Here is a 21,816-nt window from a genome sequence, read left to right on the forward strand (position 1 = left end):
TAAACCATTCAAAATAGGTCAGGTTATCTAAACCTTTAAAAATGTTTGTTACTCCCCTCTGGGCTCTCTCCAATTTGTCCACATCTTTCTTAAAGTGTGGCACACAGAACTGGACACAATACTCCAGCTAAGGCCTCACTGGTGCTGAGTAGTGCTGAACAATTGTCTCCTGTGTTTTACATACACCCCAGAATGTTAGCCTTTTTTTGCAACTGCATCACATTGTTCATTCATGTTCAGCTTATGATCCACTCTAATACCCAGCTGCTTTTCAGCAGTAATACTGCCTAACCACTTGCAGCTGATTTGTCCTTCCTCCATGCAGTAATTTGCACTGGTCTTTACTGATTTCAATGTTATTGATTTCAAACCAATTCTCTGATTTAACAAGGTTGTTTTGAATGCTTGTAACCCCTCCTAGCTTGGTGTTAGCCACAGACTTTAGACACATACTTGCCATTCCTTTATCCAACTCATTAATGAAAATATTGAATAGCCCCATACCCATGACTGGCCCCTGCAGACCCCCACTAGATATGTCCCCCCCAGTTTGACAGTGAACCCTTGATAACCACTCTTTGAGTCAGGGTTTTCATCCAATTTTGCAGCCTCTTTATAGTAATCGCACCTAGACCATGTCTCCCTAGTTTGCCCATGAGACGGGTTGGGGACAATTGGAGGGGGGCTGTTGGATGTTAGGCTAGTAGACACATAGTTCGGGGGGAGCTAGCGTGAGGGGAGTGGGGTTAGGACGTGAAGGGAGGTGGTATTGGGGTATAGGCTATTTGCTTATGCAGATAAACGGGCAGCACTCCAGGAGGCTGAAAGCATTTGGGGGCTGTGAGTAGAGGCTGAGGGCACTGGGGAGAAGCTGCAGGTGGCTGAGAAAGCTTGGGGGAGGTGGCGCCAGAGCGAGGGGCTAAGTATGGGGGGACCCTCGGGTGACCAGATAGCAAGTGTGAAAAATCAGAACAGGTGGTGGGGGGTAATAGGCCTCTATATAAGAAAAAGCCACAAATATCAGCACTGTCCCTATAAAATCAGGACACCTGGTCATCCTAGGGGACCCTGAGGGGCTTTGCGGAAAGAGATTGGGAAGGGGAAGGTTTCTGGGCAGGCCACACAGTACCTGGGGCCTAGGGTGCAGCGAGCCCCTCCCCGCAGCGAGTTCCGGGGGGGCGGCCGCTGCACAAGCCCAGCCCCCTCGGCGTGCGGGGCGGGGACGGGACGGCGGCGGGAGGCTCCGCAGCGGCTGCAGCCCCAGCAGCAGCGCCGGCGCCGCCGAACCCCGATGCCACCCCTGCAGCGGCTCGCCAGGGAAGATGGCGCCGTCCCACGTCCTCAAGTGCTGCCAGAGGGTGCTGGCCTGGGTGCCCGTGGTCTTCATCGCCCTGGTGGTGGCCTGGTCCTACTACGCCTACGTGGTGGAGCTGTGTGCGTGTGAGTGTCCGCGAGCGGGCGGCTGCCCCGGCCAGGGAAGGGCGGCCGGAGGTGGCGCTCCCACTTCCCCCAGCAGCCCGGGGGGTGGATCCGCCTCCCGGGGGGGGCAGCGGCTGTGAGAGCGGGGAGTCCCCCCCGGTTACCTCCGCGGTGCCCCGGCTCCCCGATCTCGGCCCCCAAATCCCGTCTCTCCTCCGCCTGCTGGTCGCGGGGCTGAGACCCGTGTGTCATGCGGGGCCCTCCCAGGGGGTTCCCCGCTCGCTTGGGGGTGCCTGTCGCCTGTCCTCCCTCTGGTGTCCGTCCCCGGGGTGTCCGTGGCTGCCGCCTGTCACTTCAGCTAGCCGGGTACCGAGCTGCTTGGGGGATGTTACAGCACTTGGATGTTGCCCTGTGTGAGGCTGCTGGGTTGCTTGTTTGTGTCCCTCACACTTGGGAAGTAGCAGGCTGAGAGCCGCAGGGGTGGTGGTGTAGCTCCTGTTTAAATTGTGTCAACTGGCCCTTGTGCCCAAGGGTGTCCCGCAGATCTGCTTTTTTAAAAATGGCCCTTTAACTTGGTAGCATTTGAGAGGGAGGCAGCGGCAGTTCCTTGGTTTCTGCAAGCTTGAGGGGTGCTGCACCCGTCCTTGCTGACTGTCTGTGGGAGAGCATCCAGCAGAGTGCCGAAGTGGTGGTGATAATAGGCCTAGAGTCTCAGAAACGAAGGCTTCTTGGGGGAAAGACCAGGGTGCCAAAGAACCTAGAAGAGTGAAAAGTGAGGAAGGAATGGGCTGTGGGGAAGAGATGTGTGAGAGGGATGTAAAAGGCCTGGGATGGTCTGGAGAAGGACTGAACTCACTGCCACTTGAAGTCAATAAAAGTGGCTCAGGGCCTCTCAGAAATCTGCCTTTAGGATCATTGTAACTTGCGCCAGCCTTTGGTTAATTCCTTCACCATCCATGGTTTCTTCCCTACTTAAAGGGGTAACATTATTTATGTGTGTTGCCACTTTTTTGTTAGCTTTTGTTTTGTTTAGACACTGTTCTTTCATCCCCTCCCCTACCCCCACCCCCATGATGTGGGGAATTTTTTAACTGAACCACTGTTGGTTGTCTTCTTTTAAAAATAAACTGGGCTAGAAGTTCATGTTTTAGAAAGTAAAACTTTTTGAGTTCTTTAGTGTTCTGTCCCTCTTCTGATAATGAATCCTAAAACCCAGTGTCACTGAAATGTGATTAGAGTGAAATCTTTTGACTTAGACAGTAGGGAAAAGGGATTTAGAGCTTAGATGTTTCATACTGTCAGGCTACTGGTAGTGTAGTTCAGTGTTATGTAAATCTTATTTGTAGACCCTGTCATTCAGGATGATATTTATCCTTTTCTTATATTTAGATCTCAATTTAGACTGAAGTCTTATGGCATTGTTCGGTTCAGATCATTTGTTCATTTAATAATAATAAATACATTGCACTTACATAATTCATCAGAACTTCAAAGCATGTAAAAACATAATAAAGACATGTAGTGTTTCAAATCTCTAGGTAGTCTATGTAAAAGAGTTGAAATGCATAAAAATAATAGATGGGAAGACAGAAGAGTGCACAACTACTATAATATAAGGACTGCCAGTTAATCACGTGATTAACTCAAAAAAATTAATCATGATTAATCGCACTGTTAAACAATAGAATACCAACTGAAATTTATTAAATATTTTTGATGTTTTTCTACATTTTCAAATATATTGATTTCAATTATAACACAGAATATGAAGTGTACAGTGCTCACTTTATATTATTTTTGCTTACAAATATTTGCACTTTAAAATGATAAAAAGTAGTATTTTTCAATACACCTCATACAAGTACTGTTGTGCAATCTCTTTATCATGAAAGTGTAACTTCAAATGAGTTTGTTTTGTTACATAACTCCACTCAAAACCAAAAAAATGTACAAGTCCGCTCAGTCCTACTTCTCGTTCAGTGAATTGCGAGTTTGTTTACGTTTATGGGAGATAATGCTGTCCACTTCTTAATAACAGTGTCACCTGAAAGCGAGAACAGGCGTTCGCATGGCACTATTGTAGCTGGCATTGCAAGATATTTACGTGCCAGCTGCGCTAAAGATTCCTATGCCTCTTCATGCTTTGAGCATCATTCCAGAGGACATGCTTCCATGCTGATGATGCTGGTTAAAAAAATAATGCGTTAATTAAATTAGTGACTGAACTCCTTGGAGGAGAATTGTATGTCTGCTGCTCTGTTTTACCCACATTCTGCCATATATTTCATGTTATAGCAGTCTCAGATGATGACTCAGCACATGTTGTTCATTTTAAGAACACTTTCATTGCAAATTTAAGACAAAATGCAAAGAAGATACCAATGTGACATTTCTAAAGATAGCTACAGCACTCGACCCAAGATTTAAGCATCTGAAGTGCCTTCCAAAATCTGAGAGGTGTGAAGTATGCTTTCAGAAGTCTTAAAAGAGCAACACTCTGACGTGGAAACACAGAACCCAAACCACCAAAAAAGAATATCAACCTTCTGCTGGTGACATCTGACTCAGACAATGAAAATGAACATTCATCAGTCCGCACTGCTTTGGATCGTTATCTAGCAGAACCCGTCGTCCGCATGGATGCATGTGACTTATGAGGAGAGGCTGAGGGAACTGGGATTGTTTAGTCTCCAGAAGAGAAGAATGAGGGGGGATTTGATAGCATCCTTCAACTACCTGAAGGGGGGTTCCAAAGAGGATGGAGCTCGGCTGTTCTCAGTGGTGGCAGACGACAGAACAAGGAGCAATGGTCTCAAGTTGCAGTGGGGGAGGTCCAGGTTGGATATCAGGAAAAACTATTTCACTAGGAGGGTGGTGAAACACTGGAATGCGTTACCTAGGGAGGTGGTGGAGTCTCCTTCCTTGGAGGTTTTTAAGGCCCGGCTTGACAAAGCCCTGGCTGGGATGATTTAGCTGGGAATTGGTCCTGCTTTGAGCGGGGGGTTGGACTAGATGACCTCTTGAGGTCCCTTCCAACTCTGATATTCTATGATTCTATGATTCCTCTGGAATGGTGGTTGAAGCATCCAGGGGCATGTGAATCTTTAGCACATCTGGCATGTAAATATCTTGTGACGCCGGCTACAACAGTGCCTGTTCTCATTTCCAGGTGACATTATAAACAAGAAGCAGGCAGCATTATTTTCTGCAAATGTAAACAAACTTGTTTGTCTGATCTGAACAAGAAGTAGGACTGATTGGACTTGTAGGCTCTAAAGTTTTACATTGTTTTATTTTTGAATGCAGGTTTTTTTGTACATAATTCTACATTTGTAAATTCAACTTCCATGATAAAGAGATTGCATTACAGTACTTCTATTAGGTGAATTGAAAAATACTATTTTTTGTTTTTTACAGTGCAAATATTTGTAATAAATAAAGTGAGCACTGTACACTTTGTATTCTGTGCTGTAATTGAAATCAATATATTTGAAAATGTAGAAAACATCAAAAATATTTAAATAAATGGTATTATATTATTGTTTAATGGCACGATTAATCACGATTAATTTTTTTAATCACTTGACAGCCCTAATATATATATTTCTGTTTGTGGGGCCCTGGAATATGGAAATACTTTAATTATTTATATAGAATGTGTGAAATGCTTTTGTTTTTTCTGTTCTATTGTGCAAGCCTTCTATTTCTAGTTACAGGGCATATTTGATATTTGGACAAGCTTGTAAAAATCTGTATAAGTCCCGTACAGATAAGATTTTCCACTGTATTTAGGTATAGGGAGAAGTATTTGGATCATTTGTATTTTTGCAGCTGTTAATCATATTTCATTTTTTTTTTTTTAAATAAGAGTAGTCTGGAGGAAGAAGTGTGAATACTATAGACTTTAGGCATCAAATTATTTAGCTTGGTTATACATTTTTACCCTTTTTAGTTAGGGTTAAAATGAAACTTATTAAACTATGAGTGATCTTTAAGTTTCATGTAAGAGGTTTATGTAGACAGGTTTGATACTATACCAAAATTTGTGTCAAAGGTTCTGATTTGTGGACACATTGATGGGACTATTCACATGAATAAAGTTACTCCTATGCATAAATGTTTGTAAGATTGGACCTTTCTTATTTTGTGAAGGTCTATTTTAAAACTGTCCAAGCACTTGCAACCAAATTTTTAGCCAGCCTCTAACATTGGATGACCTGTGGTTTCCGGGCACAATTATTTATCTTACAGTAGCTCCTAGAAGCCTCAAATGAAATTGTAGCCACATTTTGTATATATGCACAGTGAGAGACTGTCCCTTCCCTGAAGAGTTTACGGTCCAATTGGACAAGACGATCTAAGACCTAGTCTACACTAAAAAATTAGGTCAGTTTATTTACGTCAGTCAGGGGTGTGAAAAAATCCACACCCCTGAGCATCGTTGTTAAGATGACCTAGGTCCCTGTGTGGACAATGCTAGGTTGACCGAACAATTCTTCCGTTAACCTAGCTACTGCCTCTCGGGGAAGTGGATTACCTATGCTGACAGGAGAACCCCTCCCATTAGTGTCGTTTTATATATAGACAAGCCCTCAGAGTGTTCCTTGTTTACAAGCAAGTAATTGAAACATCTGGAGACTAAATGATTTGCCCAAGGTTATACAGGAAGTCTTTGGTTGAGTCAGGAATTGAACTAGTTCTTCCAAGCCTCAGTTCAGTGTCTTGACCTCAAGGCCATCCAGTGTTAGAGGCTGACTAATAATTGTACCTGTACCTTGAAAATGTTGGCCCTGATCCTGGAAGGAGCTGTAGGGATGGATCCCTAAATCTGTACAGTGCCCCATTGAATTCAGTGGAGCTCTGCAGAGAAACCAGGGTCCATCCATGTGGAGATCCTTGCAGAACTGGGGCTTTTGTTTGTATTAAAACCGTCAGTTGTATGCATAAATCATCTAGCCATTTTGCACTCTCAATGCAATTTTTTCATTCTTAATGTTTGCAGGTGCAACTGTGCAGGCTGTGCTTGCAAATTCAATCTTTAATAATAGGAAATCTAGATCATTATTGTATTGCTGTTTTAAGTGGATTCTTGACATGTTACCAGTCAAAAATCACTGTGTGTAGTATGTCTCATGTTGTATTTTCTATGACTGAAAAAATAGTTGATACTTTAATTTTTTTTTATTTTGTGTTATGTAGAAGTCTTCGGAAAAGGTTGGTTGATGTGAATACTTACCGGTAGTAGACAAACCAAGGGGTGGAGAATGTAGATTTGTGATGCTTTTCTTTTACACATCAGTTCATTTAAAAAACACACAGACCTTAGTCATGGCTCAGAATGCAAAATTACTGGATGCTCACCTTCTTTTGGCAAGTAGATATCCCTACTTAAAGGAGTAACATTATTTATTTGTTTTTTATGACGTGTGTTTTCTTTTTGATTGGAAACTACTGCACTATATATTATTGTGAAGAGTAATGACAACCCTTTTAATATACCATGAATATGTGAAAGTGATGTGATCTCTGCAAGGGCAGAAATGGAGCTGTCAGTTTCACTTCTCTCATTCCTCAGTGAAATACACATAGTGCAGACGATATGATTGCTCTTGTGGAAAAAGACACAGAAAGATCATTAAGAGGCAGATGGAAGGAAAGGCTAGAAAAGAAAATACAGACAGGAAACTGAAAGGAAGCGAGCATGAATGAGAGAGAAGTGGAAGGCAGGCAGGGCCATAAATGTCAGTGTCTTCCCCAGGATGTTAAGAAAGGATGTATATAAAGGATTGTCTGAGTACTAACTGCATGAGGAGACATCCGGAGAGTTTGGGAGCATTCTTTGTGTATTCCCTGAACCATAACTTTTTATTGTATTATCACAGTTCCTTGGGGTCCTGGCCCATGACTGGGGCTCGGTTGTGCTAGGCACTGTACAAACACAGAACAAAAAGATAGTTCCTTTCTTGTAGTCCCTCCTTACTAAATTAATAAAGGTGAACAAATGTATTCACTGAGTAATTTAGTGGGGTACCAGGGTGCACTTTTAGTATCTTGTTTGTAAACTTTGCAAAAAATTCTTGAAAACAAAATTAGAGAGGATCCCAACCTCACTGTTGTCTCTGTCCCCATTCTGTTTATCTTCCTCTTCCCATATTTGTTTTATTCCCACTGTTCTTTCTCTGTTTAATTATGTATTTGAGTTTCATGTTTCTGCATTTTTCTCTTACCCCTGTGATGGAACTGGAGCAGCTTTGTAATAATTTATAAATTCATAAACTTGGGCCTCCCTGAGTGCAGGGGACTGGACTTGATGACCTCTCGAGGCCCCCTCTAGCCCTACATTTCTGTTAAAAACTGTATGTTGACCTGGTTATTTGGATGTTTACTGTATGGCTATATTTAGCTTAATAGGGAGCTGTCAGGAATAGCAATCAGGAAAGAATGGCTCAAAATAAGTCATTTCTCAGTAAACACTTGAGTAGTTGTTAAGAGGCTACGAGGACAGGAAAAGGCCTGTGAATGTAGGAGATAAAAGAACTGGAAGGTTTAGAAAGGAATGGTCTCTTAAGAGGCGGTGTAGTTGTTTGAGGAAACCAGACTGAGACAGATGGACTGCAGGTGTCTGAAGAGGTTCAGCTTGCTTAGGTTATTATTTGGGGTGGGAAGCTTTTAGGCAAGGTAGACATGCATGTAGATTGTTTTAAAATCCATTTTCTCTAAATGCTCTGTTTCTACTGCTGAACTAAGCAATACTTTGGTTTTAAGAAGGCTGTCTGATCACTGTACACCCTGCTCACAGACTCCCGAAGGAAAGAAAAACAGGTACTTGAACTCAGTCGGACCTGCTGGGTAATAACGGTTGAAACACAGGGCACTGTAGCCCGGTGTGCTCTAGGTGTGGGAATCCTTGACATATGAGAAATGCTTTACACACACATTGAATTGCAGAGTGAAAATGATTAACTGGGTTTGTGTTGTGATCCAAATGAATTTCATTCTGCACCTGGCTCCAGTGCAAAGCCACTGAATTTGGTGCTGCTGGTGGCACTGATTTCTTAGTAGTTCATTGCCTTGGATGGAGATCAGGAAGAATGATGGAGGTGGTCGTGTGAGACAAAGAGTGTCTGGTTCTGCTATGTTAATGTTTTGGGGAGGGAGAAGATCTAAGTAGAAATCAGAAACCAACAATTAAGTATGATGGTCACTTTTGGGTTATTTTAAATTTTGGATTATGCATAAAAATAGATGCTCAATCAGCTAAGCCATGTGGATCTTCAAAATGAACATTTATCCCTGGCAGAAATTATTCAGTGTAGAAATTGTTTGTGCATATAGTCTGGATGACTCCTGGGGTGGTTGATAAGATACAAAGCCTTCCATATCTACGCCACTATCTTGAATCTGTGCTGGCTTGGTAGTGACCAAAAGACATTGTTGTGACCTATATAAAATGAGCTGGGGAGTGATGTTGGTGTGGTCCATACTAGACAAGAATCCATTATGTACCATGGTTATGAACACACTAAATATTTAGATATTGCGGTTCGCACTACTTGGTACCATTGATGCAATCTCAGTATTGTGACTGAACTAACTTATCTTTGGGTGTGCTGCTTGTAGAACATAGCTAAGGTGCATTGGTTGGAAGCTATACACCGCTACCCCTATATAACACCACCCAATATAACACGAATTCGGATATAACGCGGTAAAGCAGTGCTCCGGGGGGGCGGGGCTGCGCACTCCGGTGGATCAAAGCAACTTCGATATAACGCAGTTTCACCTATAACGCGGTAAGATTTTTTTGGCTCCCGAGGACAGCATTATATCAAGGTAGAGGTGTAGCTGGAAACTGGTAGTGCTGTCAGTACTTTGCTTTCCCTATTGAGAGTGGGTCAGTTTTCAAAAGCACCTTTTACTTGAGTTACATTTTTAAGGAAAAAATCTTGCTGTATATTGCACCTTTTATTTATATAAGCCTATACACATCTTCCTTGTGAAGATATTCCAAAGCCCTTAGAAATAAGTGAGTTATATAATTGTGACTACAGGCAACCAGAGTAGTTTGTGCTCATCCCACCAATGATGGATTAACTGTGGATCCAGCCCAGGGCTGATTCAGGACAAACAGCTGACCAAGATTGTTGTTTCTTGTCTTATGCTTAAATTGTAAGAGCTCTTTGGGTCAGAGAATCTTTTTGTTCTGTAAAAAGAACAGGAGTACTTGTGGCACCTTAGAGACTAACAAATTTATTAGAGCATAAGCTTTCGTGGACTACTGCCCACTTCTTCGGATGGATTAACTGTGGATCTGGCCCTGGGCTGAACCAGGATCCATTATGCAGGAAAACTCTTGTCTTGTGGGACACCCTGCCTAAATATGTTAAAACTGGGACTTGTTTCAATGTAGTTGTCTAGCTACTAACCACTACACCTTAAAGGAACTTGAAGCCCTGGTCTGTTTCTGCTGGCCTTAGTTGTGCCTCCACTGAGTTCTGCATGCTCTCACAGATAATGAAACCTGGGGTGTGTCAACTTCTTTGAGAGAGGAATTTGAAAAGCCCCAATCTCATTTTGGGTAAAATTCAATTAGTTGCTTATGCCAGGGCCCAGCCAACACATGTAGCTGGCCAGAGTTTATTGCTAAGTAGATAAGAATTGTTAGAGAGGGGATGTCATTTTCCAGCCACCAAACCTTGTGTTTGCTCCTTCCCCCATTCACACAGCTCTTAGATCCTCCAGTTTCACCATCCTCCATCTCACTTTCTCTAGCTGCAAATCCCTTCTGCAGCGCCCCACACCTAAAAATGTGTTTCCTCTGTGGAAGAAAATGACTTCCCCTTGTGATTGACTTGGCTCTTTTCTCCCTCGCCTGCCCCTGAACATTGAAGCAGTATGATTTTGGTGAAAAATGCCAGTGGTCATCTAGGCTATGGCTCCCAGTGTTATTAACACTGGTTCAGCTCCACCAACATCATCCGTGGAAAACTTATGCAAAACTTCCCTAGGATAGATAAGCCTTAAATTAAATCACAAAATTGGTGGTGGAATGGGGAATGGGACCAAAAGTGTAGCTAGCTAAAGGAACTGATCTCCAGACCATTGTTTTCACAACTAACATGGAAAACTTCTAATGTCTCTGGAATCAGCAATGAACCTTTACAGTAGAGGCAAGTTTGTCTGGTTTTTATAACAAAGGACTGGGAATGATGGTCTCTCACTTTATTTCTCCATAGCCCAGCCCCCCTCACCGATGGAACACCATATGCTTTCAAAGGTAGAATTTAGCTTCCTTTGCTGCTATGGAGGAGCAGTCTGTTGAGCTCCTTTAGTCTTCAGACTAGAGACAGCGTTTGTATACTTTAATAGCTAAGACATTTTTTCCTCTCACACCCACTCTTCCTTATGGCCTTGTCACTAGGGAAAAAATGGTGCTAGCCAACACATGTTAAAATCCTAGTGAATGTAAGGCAGTTTGTAGTTTCCATATGTGTTAGATTACAAACAGTGTTATCTTCACTAGGAGTTTAACATACGTTAGGTGTTTTTTCTTGTTAGCTTTTTTCTTAGGGCTGGTCTACACTGGGGCGGGGGGGGGGAGGGAAATCGATCCAAGACACGCAACTTCAGCTACGCGAATAGCTTAGCTGAAGTCGAAGTATCTTGGATCGAAATACCTGGGGTCCAGATGGCGCGGGATCGATGGCCGCGGCTCCCCCATCGACTGCGCTACCGCCGCTCGCTCTGGTGGAGTTCTGGAGTTGACGGTGAGCGTGTTCGGGGATCGATATATCGCGTCTTAACGAGACGCGATATATCGATCCTGGATAAATCGATTGCTTAGACGTACCCTTAGTGTGGATGCACCTCTATGTTGTGAAGAATCATTACTGCCTTGTCCTAGGAAAATGTGATATCTCTGTCTTTGGTTTGTTTAGTATCCTGAACTCACTTATACAGTTAGTCTGTACCATGGACTGTTTTATTGTTCTGTGTTTGTATAGCCCCTAGCACAGTGGAGTCCTGATCCATGGCTCAGGCTCCTAGGTGTGACAATAATACAAATAAATAAATAAATATGTAACTTCAGTTCCCTCTATCTGTACCATCAAGCCCACAAGGGTTACTGTAAACGTAAATACAAACAGTCCTTTATAATTTCTCTGACGCACAGTCAGTACTAAGAGGCTTGGGTTGATCTGTTTTAGTGCTGTGTTCTGATAAACAAAGGGACTGTAGTTTCATCTGTTTTCCCTCAACAAGTCTTTACTCTGTATCAAAATGTTAACACAATAGCTAACAAACAATGACAAGGTTGCACTTAACAGTTGTATAGTGTTTCAGTAACTTTTTGGAAAGGTCTTCTGTTTCTGTATTTGCATGAGTATCAGCAATATATTACAAGACTTGCATATGGTGCTTTTATATGAGCTCAACATATCTTGCTAATGGGATGAAGAGGCCCACATTTCAAGGAGAATGGAAAGCTGGAGTGATTAGTTACAGTAAGCTAAATATTTTAGCTATCTTAAATATATATTATAAAAAAGAACAAAAAGGTTTTGGATATATCTGTTACTGTTTCACTATCTCAGTTCAGTGATGGGAGTTGGGAATGGTGTCTCTCTTTGGAGGCTACCATTTTATATATACTTCCTATCAAGAGCTTCAGCCTGATGCAGTGGGATTGACAGATCTGATCCCGTTTGAGAACACTTAAAGAAAGATGAGCAAACCTTGTATAAGGTATGCTAAATTAACTGATATGACTCACAAAAAGAAAGGGGAAGATTGGGGTTAGCGCCCTTTTATGGTGTATATAAGGTTTGAAATCAGGGCTTTGGAGCGGAGCCTGGAGCTGGAGCGTGGAGCAGCTCCGGAGCAGTGGAGCTGCAGGTTTTTGCCTGGAGCTGGAGCACAGTTCCAAAGCCCTGTTTGAAATGGCGTGCATGTTCTTTTTAAAAATTCTGCTTGGTTTGTTACTCTGGAGTTAACAGGTATATCAAGTTTTGTCTTCCTTGACTGTGCTCTAGGTCTCGTTGGCTGTGTTTAGATATAGATTATTAACTTTCTCATCCCTTAATTGAAAGGCTTGGACTAATGTCTTCTAAATATTTCTCAGACATTGAATTTAAATGTGCAGATTAAAAAAAAAGTTTGAAATAGTCTGAATAATAATCACTTCATTTTTTTAATCCAAATCATACCAATTCTTCAGTCATCCATAGAGTCTTGTAGGGAAATCAAGATAGACAGGACCTGAAGTTCTACTCTGCTTAAAAAAGAAAAAAGTTATTTTAGTTTTTGAAAACAAAATAATATTTCAGGTCTTCCTTATACGTATAAAGAAACAAAGGCATAAACTTATGTTTTCTTTTGTAGATCCCCTTTTACCCTCTTCAGAATTGAACTTCATCCAAGTTTAAATAAACAAAACCATATAGAGCAAAAAAGTTCACTATCTGCCCTTAATTTTATGGTTAAAATATATAGATAGCCTTGTCCATATTCAAAGACTCTTACTCGGGTAGTTCAGAAATGCATCTTCTGTGTTAAGTTGTCCTTGCAACATAGTATATTTAGACTGTCTTGTATCTATCTCTTTCTTCGCTTCTATAATTTGTGAAACTTCTCTATATATCTGGCTTAGTACAAAAGAGTAATCTGTATATGGTTATTTTTAACACCTTTTTTTTTTTTTTTTTTTTTTTTTTTTAAAGACAAATCCCAGTTGTATCTTGTATAAACTTGGGTTTTGGAATGCTGTGTTTATCCCACTTGGTATATCAATGCTTATGCAACTTTTTTCTAATAATCCTGAGATCCCTTTAACCAAACCCACCATTTCCTCATATACAACCAGTATGAATTTGTGACCTTTTCTTATGTTTCATCCTTCCATGCAATAAACCAGTGGTCTCAAAGTGGGGTGCGCAAGAGGATCCTTGGGGCTACGCAGCAGGAGGAGCGCTTTTCCCCCCCCCCCTTCATCAGGTGGGAGTCCGAGCGGCTTTTTTTTTTTTTTTGCTTCGGCAAAAATGGTAGAGCTGGCGCAGCAGGAGGTGCGTGCTCAAAATTTTTTTACTGATAGGGGTGTGCGATCAAAAAAATTGGGAGACCACTGCAATAAACTATTAGCCTCTAAGGATAGAACAAGAAGCAATGTGGTTAAACACTGGAATAAATTGCCTAGGGAGGTTGTGGAATCTCCATCTCTAGAGATATTTAAGAGTAGGTTAGATAAATGTCTGTCAGGGATGGTCTAGACAGTATTTGGTCCTGCCATGAGGGCAGGGGACTGGACTCGATGACCTCTCGAGGTCCCTTCCAGTCCTAGAATCTATGAATCTATGAATTAATTAATTACAGCTTCCTACAGTTTTTCAGACTCTCCAGTTCAGTTGTCAGTGTCACACAGTCTGGAGTGGCTAATGACCGTGAGTGCCAGCCTCAGGGCAGACTGTCAAAAAGCAGGACAGAAACCCAAAACTGGTTGTATGTTCTATAATTAGATTTCACCAACCCAGTAACAGGTGTGAAGTCCTAAAGCACTATAACAATCTTACCACAGAGTTACAGACAATCCCCTTGGACATTCCAGTCTATCTTGCCACCCAGGCAAGCTGGACTATAGATGGTCACTTTACAACAAAGATTCCAACAATATTCAGGTTACTCCCAGTTCCAAAGAACCAGTCACTTACCACAGGTCAGTTATACTCCGATCTCAAGCCCAAGACACAGCCTGTAGCCAATCCTGTAATAAACTAACTAAACTCCTATCTCAGTTAATAAATCTTATTTGCAAGGTTAAAACAGGAAACATACACACACAAATGAGTTACAGTTTTTGATTTAAAAGGTAATATAAGCATCTATAATAAGCAGCTTTATATGTCTTTTAGGGCTCACCCATGCCATACAGCATGGGGATCTCTTTCTTATGTTTAGGAATCTTTGCCCCTCAGAATCCAGACAACATAAAGATCCCAGTTTCTCTTTGTCTGGGATTTTTATCCCATATCACACAGGAATCCAAATTGATGGGATGAGATCATGCTCAGGTCTTGGAGGGAGTGAGGGATGCAGTCAACAAGGTCTCTATCCTTTGATGCTATGCATTGCCTCATTTGCCTTCAATGGGCCATCTGGTGTGCAGGACCACTCTATCTGAATTAATGCTGCTTGTCCTGTTTGGTGAGTTACACAATTACAGAGGTTTACAATACAGACACTCAATATAACTTTATACCATGAGCTACAGAAGTTACAAGTGAGATCAGTACATGCAGCTTCCTACATTGTTCATAAGGTCTAGGCACCAAACACGTTCTTACAACTCTAATATTTATCTTAACGATACTAACACACAGGTAAGCCAGACTGGTTTCCAGCTGTGCATTTGTCAATGTTCAGTGGGGCCTGGAGCTTTGGCATGAGCTGCCACCTGGTCTGCTAGCATCAAAGTCCTATTGATTTAATTCTTAGAAACTGCTCATAATTTCTCTTCAAAAGTGCCAACAGAGTCATATTTTTTTTCCAACTTTGGAGGCAAAAACATTCAATTTTCCCTTAGTGATGTTTAACAGAAGTGCTAATCGATTATCAGACCTTCTTGCTCCCTGGGCAGACTCCCTAACATGGTGTGAGAGGGTAGGAGAGGCAGCAGCAGACACACTAAATTCTGTAGCCACCTCCCCCACACTTCCCCATTTCTGCTGCCTTTGAACTTTGAGGGATACACCTTAACCGTTCCCTGCACCCCAGAACAATAAGAGTGAGAAATGTCTTAAGAAAACACTCCAGCAGGAATGATTCCTTGCTGTCTGTGAGAGCATAATATTTGACTCCTGTCTTCTTCTCTCAACTTTAAGCCAAAATTAAGTCCTGTCATTTCTTCCTCCACAACATTTCAGCCAAATTGCTCGTCCACACCCTACTCATATTCCATCATGAGTACTAGAATCTTCTCCTCTGAGGTGTGTAACAGTCTTGGTTAATAATTTGATCACTGTGGCCACAGGCGCTGGCTTCCTTTAGGCTCTGGGGGTACTCTGCCCCAGGCCTTGACCCCTTCCCCCAAGCCTCTGCCCCAGGCCCTGCCTCCATCTCACCCCTTCTCCCAAGTCCCCACCCTTGCCTGCCTCTTCCCGCCCCTACTCTGCCCCAGGCCCTGCCCCCGCCGCCCCCTCCTGCCCTGTTCCGCTGCCGGCTCCCCTGAACACGCCCCATCCCAACTCCTCCCCCTTTCACCCCAGCACCTCCTGTACGCCGCGGAACAGCTGATCGTGGCAGGCAGGAGGCACTGGGAGGGAGGGGGAGGAATTAAGTGGTGTGGCTGCCGGTGGGTGGGTGGGAGGGGAAGGGGAGAGCTGGCTGCTGGTGGGTGCTAAGGACCTACTAATTTTTTTCCATGGGTGCTCCAGCCCCGGAGCACCCACGGAGTCGGCGCCTATGACTGTGGTAATAGACAGCCCCCACTCTATCCAAAATGCTGCTCTACCAAAGTCGTCATTCTCGCCAAGAACTTTTACCATGTCACCTCCCACTCCCTTTTTGAGTCATTTTGCTGCCCCTGTGTTACATTGTGCATCAAATTTAGACTTGTCCTTTTCTTCGAGTCCTTGATCTCATTCAGATCACTCACTTAAAAAAAAAAATAAATCCTACAATAAATACCAATACATTCTGAACCGCTATGATGTATGTTACATGCAGATGTAAACTCACTATCTCTGTAATCCATGTCTCTACCAGCGCTTCTTGGTATATGTTCTGCCTTCTCTTGTTTGTCATGTCTACCCCCTTAGTTTTGGGGCTCTTGAGAGCAGTAACTTGTCTTGGGCGTCTCTGTGAAGCATCTAGCACTGGTATGTATACAATTAACAATACTTAATCCTAAATTCTGTTAGATTTAGAAATATATAACACTTAAAATATTCTGTCCCCACATTGGTTGTTTGTCTCATTCCAGAAGCCCAAGTTCAAGCTAACCACATGTACTCTTGGGAACAACAGACTTGTTTTGTTTTTTAATTTATAAAAGGAGAAGGTTTTTTTATAAGACAGTTTGAAGCACAACTTGCAGTTTTCTATTATAGATTAGAACTTTACATTAATGATTCACTGGATACTTGTCTCAGTTATGGAAAATGTGTAGTATTATGTAATTCTTGAGACAAAACCTCTAACAGTGACTTATTTTTTGAAGGGTTTGGCTAAATTATCCATAATTTTTGGATAACTAAGAAGATTTTGAAGCTTGAGACTTGTGTTTTGTCCACCAATATTTTATAAATATGAGAATAGACTATACTTTATTAGTCAAGATAAATATAACCAAAGGCTTTTCAGAACTGTGGCTTTGTACTATAAGAATGGTGTGGCCCAGCACAAGAAAGCGGGAAAATGACTACCAGTGAAGCAGCTTCTATACTAGAGCTAGCTAGATTGGAAGCAGAAGAGAAGGAAAAGGATCGGGAGTTTCAATTGAAACTCAAAGAGGCAGAGGAAGCCAGGGAGGTGGCTGCCCACAAAAGAGCAGAGGAGGCAGAAGAGGCTGCCCATGAGAGAGCTATGGAGGCCCAGATTGAGCCCCAAAAGCATGAACTGGCTGTTATGGAGTTGAAGAGACAAAACCCTTCAGCTGCTGGCTCCACTTCCCCAAAAACCCACAAATGAGAGCCATCATGAGGAATCCCCTTGCTACTACCTGAGCTGGAACAAGAGCTGTACCAGGGGAAAGGATTGTGCCCAGACTAGGAAGGCATCCAGTCTGTGAAAGAGACTTATTGAAACATCTTTCTGGGTGAGATTTTATCTGTTCTCAGTTGTATTATTGTATTAGGCTTAGATTTGCGTGCTTTATTTTATTTTGCTTGGTAATTCACTTTGTTCTGTTTGCTACTACTTGAAACTACTTAACTCCTACTTTCTGTATTTAATATCACTTTTTACTTATTAATTATAACTCAGAGTATGTGTTAATACATGGGGAGGGGGGGGAAGAGCTGTGCATATCTCTCTATCAGTGTTATAGAGGGTGAACAATTTATGAGTTTACCCTGTAAAAGCTTTATACAGGGTCAAACAGATTTATTTGGGTTTAAACCCCATTGGGAGTTGGGCATCTGAGTGTTAAAGACAAGAAGACTTCTGTAAGCTGCTTTCAGTTAAGTCTGCAGCTTTGGGGCACGTAATTCAGACCCTGGGTCTGTGTTGGAACAGACAGGCATGTCTGGGTCAGCAAAATTGGGTGCTGGGGTCCCAAGCTGGCAGGGAAAGCAGGGGCAGAAGTAGTCTTGGCACATCACTTTGCAGTTCGCAAGGGGGTTTCTGTGATCTAACCCATCACAAATGGTACACCTGTCTAGAATGAAAATAAAGCAGTCTTTGGGTTTTTTCCTTGGAAAATTGTTCCATGTATGTAATGCAGAAATCTGCTGGAGAATGGAAGCTGAAAAAGGAGAGGTGTTTGTGACAAATAAAATAAAGTGTTATGAGGAGGAAGTAAAATTTCTTCCTTTTGTATTAAAGATTAGTTTGAACTATGGAAATTTGAAGTCATTGTAGAAACTTGGAGAGGGCAGTCTAGTAAGTATACACATCATTATAATTCTTGGCACACTAGCAGTGTTGCAGGGGTCCATGTACTGGAATAACGCCAGCAGGTGGGTTTTAAAACTATGACTTTTCTTAATGCTTCAGAGCTTAAACATATTTAACTACTGGTTTTGGTTTTTTGTCTGTTTGTTTTTGGATAGGGAATGTGGTTAGAGAGGGAGTTTAAAGGTTGTTCCACATTAGGATAGAATTAAATAGTTTTTGTTTGTGTGAAGTGTAATAGAGAACTAGAATGCCTTACAGTTAATTATTCAGAGATTGTCCAGATTTCCCTCTTCTTCATGTCATATGCAATTTGCAGAAAGAAATTGTTTACCAATTCCTAATTATACAGATAATATACCAAAGGCAATAATTCCATGCTGTTCGCCTAGATACTCTGGTGATTGACAGCACATGGATACTTAAGTATAGTGTGCCTAATAGGCTGGAACTCATTCTTTCAGCTTGTCCACAGCTAATAGACAGACTACGGTGTGCTTTTGAAATAAAACTTCCTTAAATGGCTCTGTTCATAAGCTTTGCGCAACTAAGTAATACCTTTCAGCAGTTAATGTAAATAACTGTGTTGTGTGCTTTGACATCAGAGTAGTGATGGCTCTATGTAGTCAATGAACTTACCAAAAATAATTTATGCTTGTTGCATGCAGTTTGCTTAGTCCGAAGAAACTCATCCCTCACTGACATTTAATTTTTTTAAAATCAGAGATCATCCTGCCCAAAAATCTAGTGGTTGATGGGAGACCCCCATTTTGCTAGCTGGGTTGGGCCTCATTTCTCAGGTCGTCAGAGGAGTTCCACAGCAGCAAACGCTTGGCCCCGAGGAAGAGAGAGTGACTTGTGTTCTGCGATTGGATTAGAATGGAATCTCATCCACTCCTCCATATGCTTCATATCGAGTCTAAGGGCATGGGGAAAAATGGATTTTTAAGAGACTAAAGGAAAATATGTATTCTCGAAGACAGGCCATTACTTAACTGTGGAATGTGTGTTCGCAGGCCTTCCTTTGACAGTTATTTAAAATGTATATGCATCCAACTCACAAAATAGCTTTTATTTTAGCATGTCAAATCTCCCGCGGGAGGTAGGTAACACTGCTTTAAGTAAAATGTAATACAAACAATGCAATCACAGTAATAGTAAGGTAACTTAAAAACTAATATCTTCAAAATGGTAAAGTTAATTTAAGAAAATCAAACCACCCTAAATTTTCTAATCCCTGAAATCTGTGCAAACAACTGGAAAGTGAAACATCTTTATAAAACAACTGTAGTGTAATGATGACTCTATGAGGCAGATGTAGTTAAAATTGTGAAAAGTAACTCATCAAGTACCGTATATACTCTTTCATAAGCCGAATTTTTTTAGTAAAAAAGGGAAACATCAGAGAAGGGGGTCGGCTTATGAATGGGTATAGAGAGGGAGAGGTGGGACACAGCGCCTCCCCCCCAACAGAGGGGGCAAGGAGAGGCAGCACAGCCAGCAGAGACAGAAGGGAAGAGGGGCCAGAGTCTCTCCGTTTCTGGCCACGCTGCTCTCCCCCCAGTCTCCGAAGCAGCTGCAGGACTGGCAGGCTGCAGCTGCGCCACTCGGCCTGCCGGAGCAGCTCCAGCCAGGCCAGAGACATCCTCCCCTGGCCTGCCCCAGCTAAGGTGGGAAGGGATGGGATGGGGAGAGTGTGGGGGTCCCAGGCTAGTGGTCATGTGGGGGGTGGTCACGAGTTACTCCCCTGACCCCCAGCTTTCTCCCCTTTCCCCCCAAATTTCCCCACCAGTTGCTGTCCCAGCCCGTCCCTGCTGGTGGCCAGGACATTTTGTTTACTTATGTTTACCTCCGTGCCTGCAGACGCTCGAGGTAAAGAAACCACTTCGGCCCGCCAGTGGCTTAGCCTGATGGCCCAGGAGCCAAAGTTTGCTGACCCCTGAATTATAGGGTCGGCTTATGAATGGGTCATAAAAACAATTCCATTTTTACTTATCCATTCTGAGGGGGTCGGCTTATAAACAAACCGGCTTATGATCGCGTATATACGGGTAGTAATTTCCAGCATTTTTATTCCCCTCTATTTAACTGCATAACTTTACCAATATTTCAGCACTCAGAAATACTCTCTGTTTTGGCTTAGTTAAATCAAGACTGTTCATATTTCCTTGTCTTTATCTACCTGGATTTGAAGGGTGAATGGGTTTGTTAGTAGGATCTGAAGTTAGGCCATTGGGCACATATAATTAAGGTACTGTATTTTATACCCAGTGACCCAAGTGCTCTTTAGGGATAGGTGCTTGATTATCAACACAGCTATTGACTTAAAAATATACACTTTAGCTGGTGAAGAGTACATTTTATTCTTTTCAGAAAACAGTAATTCTGATCAGAGAAATTTGAAGATGAGAAGCATGGCTCTATAGCTTTTTTTTTTTTTTTTAGGTTTATTGTTTCCAGTGTTGCCCACAATGTGTTAGGTGTTCTCTATATAAAACCCATGTATTGCTAAAATTTTACTATCCCCTGGTCACTTTGCTTGTTTCTGACTCCCCTTTCTAATTCCTTCAATGCTTGTTTTCACTGCACAGTTAACTCAAGTTTATAACTCAAGTGTTGCCCCTAACTGTAGTCCCATCCCCACACACAAACCTTTAACTCAAATGCAGTGATGTTTTTATCTCAAGTTGGTAGGCCTGAGAGGAGTATAGGCTAAAGCTCAGCGAAACACAGCTCGTCAGTTGCTAACACGATCACTCTGTAGTGTGGACAAAGGCTAGTGCCTCTCAAGTACTGCTATTCTTCCAATGTCTTCCTATAATTCTCCCCGTGTGTCCAGGAAGGACAGAGAAGTTCTCTCACAACTCACTGGGAAAGAATTACTAGAGCAGCTCCGCTTACTACAGTACTAAGAAACATGGCATGTGCTCCTAGAGGTTTTAATGCCACACCCAAATGAGTGCAGCACCAGTATGGACACAGAAGCTCATATTGTTTCTCAGGCTATATCTACACTGCGCACCTTACAATGGCACAGCTGTGCCACTACAGCTGTGCCGTTGTAAGGTATGCAGTGTAGCTGCTCTTTGTCGCTGTGAGAAAGCTCTCCTGATGACAAAATAAAACCACCCCCCAACATGGGAGGGTGGTTTCGTCACTAGTAGAGTGTCTCCCGCCTACGAAGCACCGTCCACACCGGTGTTTTTCGTTGTTAAAACTTTTGTCGTTCTGAGATTTTTTTCACAACCCTGAGCAACAAAACTTTTAAAGTGCAGTGTAGACATAGCCTCAGCGTGGCCGCTTTCACTCAAGCTAGGTTAACTCAGGGTATATCTATACTGCAATAAAAAACCTGTGGCACGAAGTTTCAGAGCTTGGGTCAGCTGACTCTGGCTTGGACTGTGGGGCTAAAAATTGCACATAGACACTTGGGGTGGAGCCCGGGCTCCAAAACTCCACAAGAGACAGAGGGTCTTGGAGATCGGGAGCCCAAGCTCTGAGACATGTTTCCCCCGCCCCTTGCCGGGTTTCAGAGCCCAGACTCCAGCCTGAACCCAAGTGTCTACACTGCAATTCTTAGCCCCACAGCCCAAGGCCCTGCGAACCTGAGTTAGCTGACCTGGACCATGGGTCTTTTATTGCAGCGTAGATGTACCCTCAGAGAGGAGTAACTCAAGTGTACATAAGTTGAGTTGACTCTGTAGTGTAGACATACTCTCTGTTTTGATTTTAAAAGAGAGTGTGCCTTCTTTTGTGTTTGTATAGCACTTAGCACATTGTGGGCAGTATTGG

At 42.5% G+C, this 21,816-nt stretch overlaps 1 protein-coding gene across 5 annotated transcripts in view; it reads left to right on the plus strand.

Moving 5' to 3' along the window:
- The first annotated feature begins 1,197 nt into the window (after positions 1-1,197).
- Positions 1,198-21,816, plus strand: part of ZDHHC20 (zinc finger DHHC-type palmitoyltransferase 20) — a 78,553-nt gene continuing 57,934 nt past the window's right edge. For 2 of the 5 annotated variants that reach the window (XR_006172765.2, XM_005304373.4), the window contains exon 1: positions 1,198-1,440. Coding sequence is in view for 2 of the 5 variants with exons in the window: in XM_005304373.4 (XP_005304430.1) it covers positions 1,323-1,440 (118 nt within the window). In the remaining 3 variants the exon portion in view is untranslated. Of the gene's footprint in view, positions 1,441-16,393; positions 17,228-21,816 lie in introns of those variants that run through there. The other 3 variants (XR_010601027.1, XM_005304374.4, XM_065595140.1) reach the window with 2 other exon arrangements.

This window comes from Chrysemys picta, chromosome 1 (genome assembly GCF_011386835.1).
Source record: "Chrysemys picta bellii isolate R12L10 chromosome 1, ASM1138683v2, whole genome shotgun sequence".
NCBI lineage: Eukaryota > Metazoa > Chordata > Testudines > Emydidae > Chrysemys > Chrysemys picta.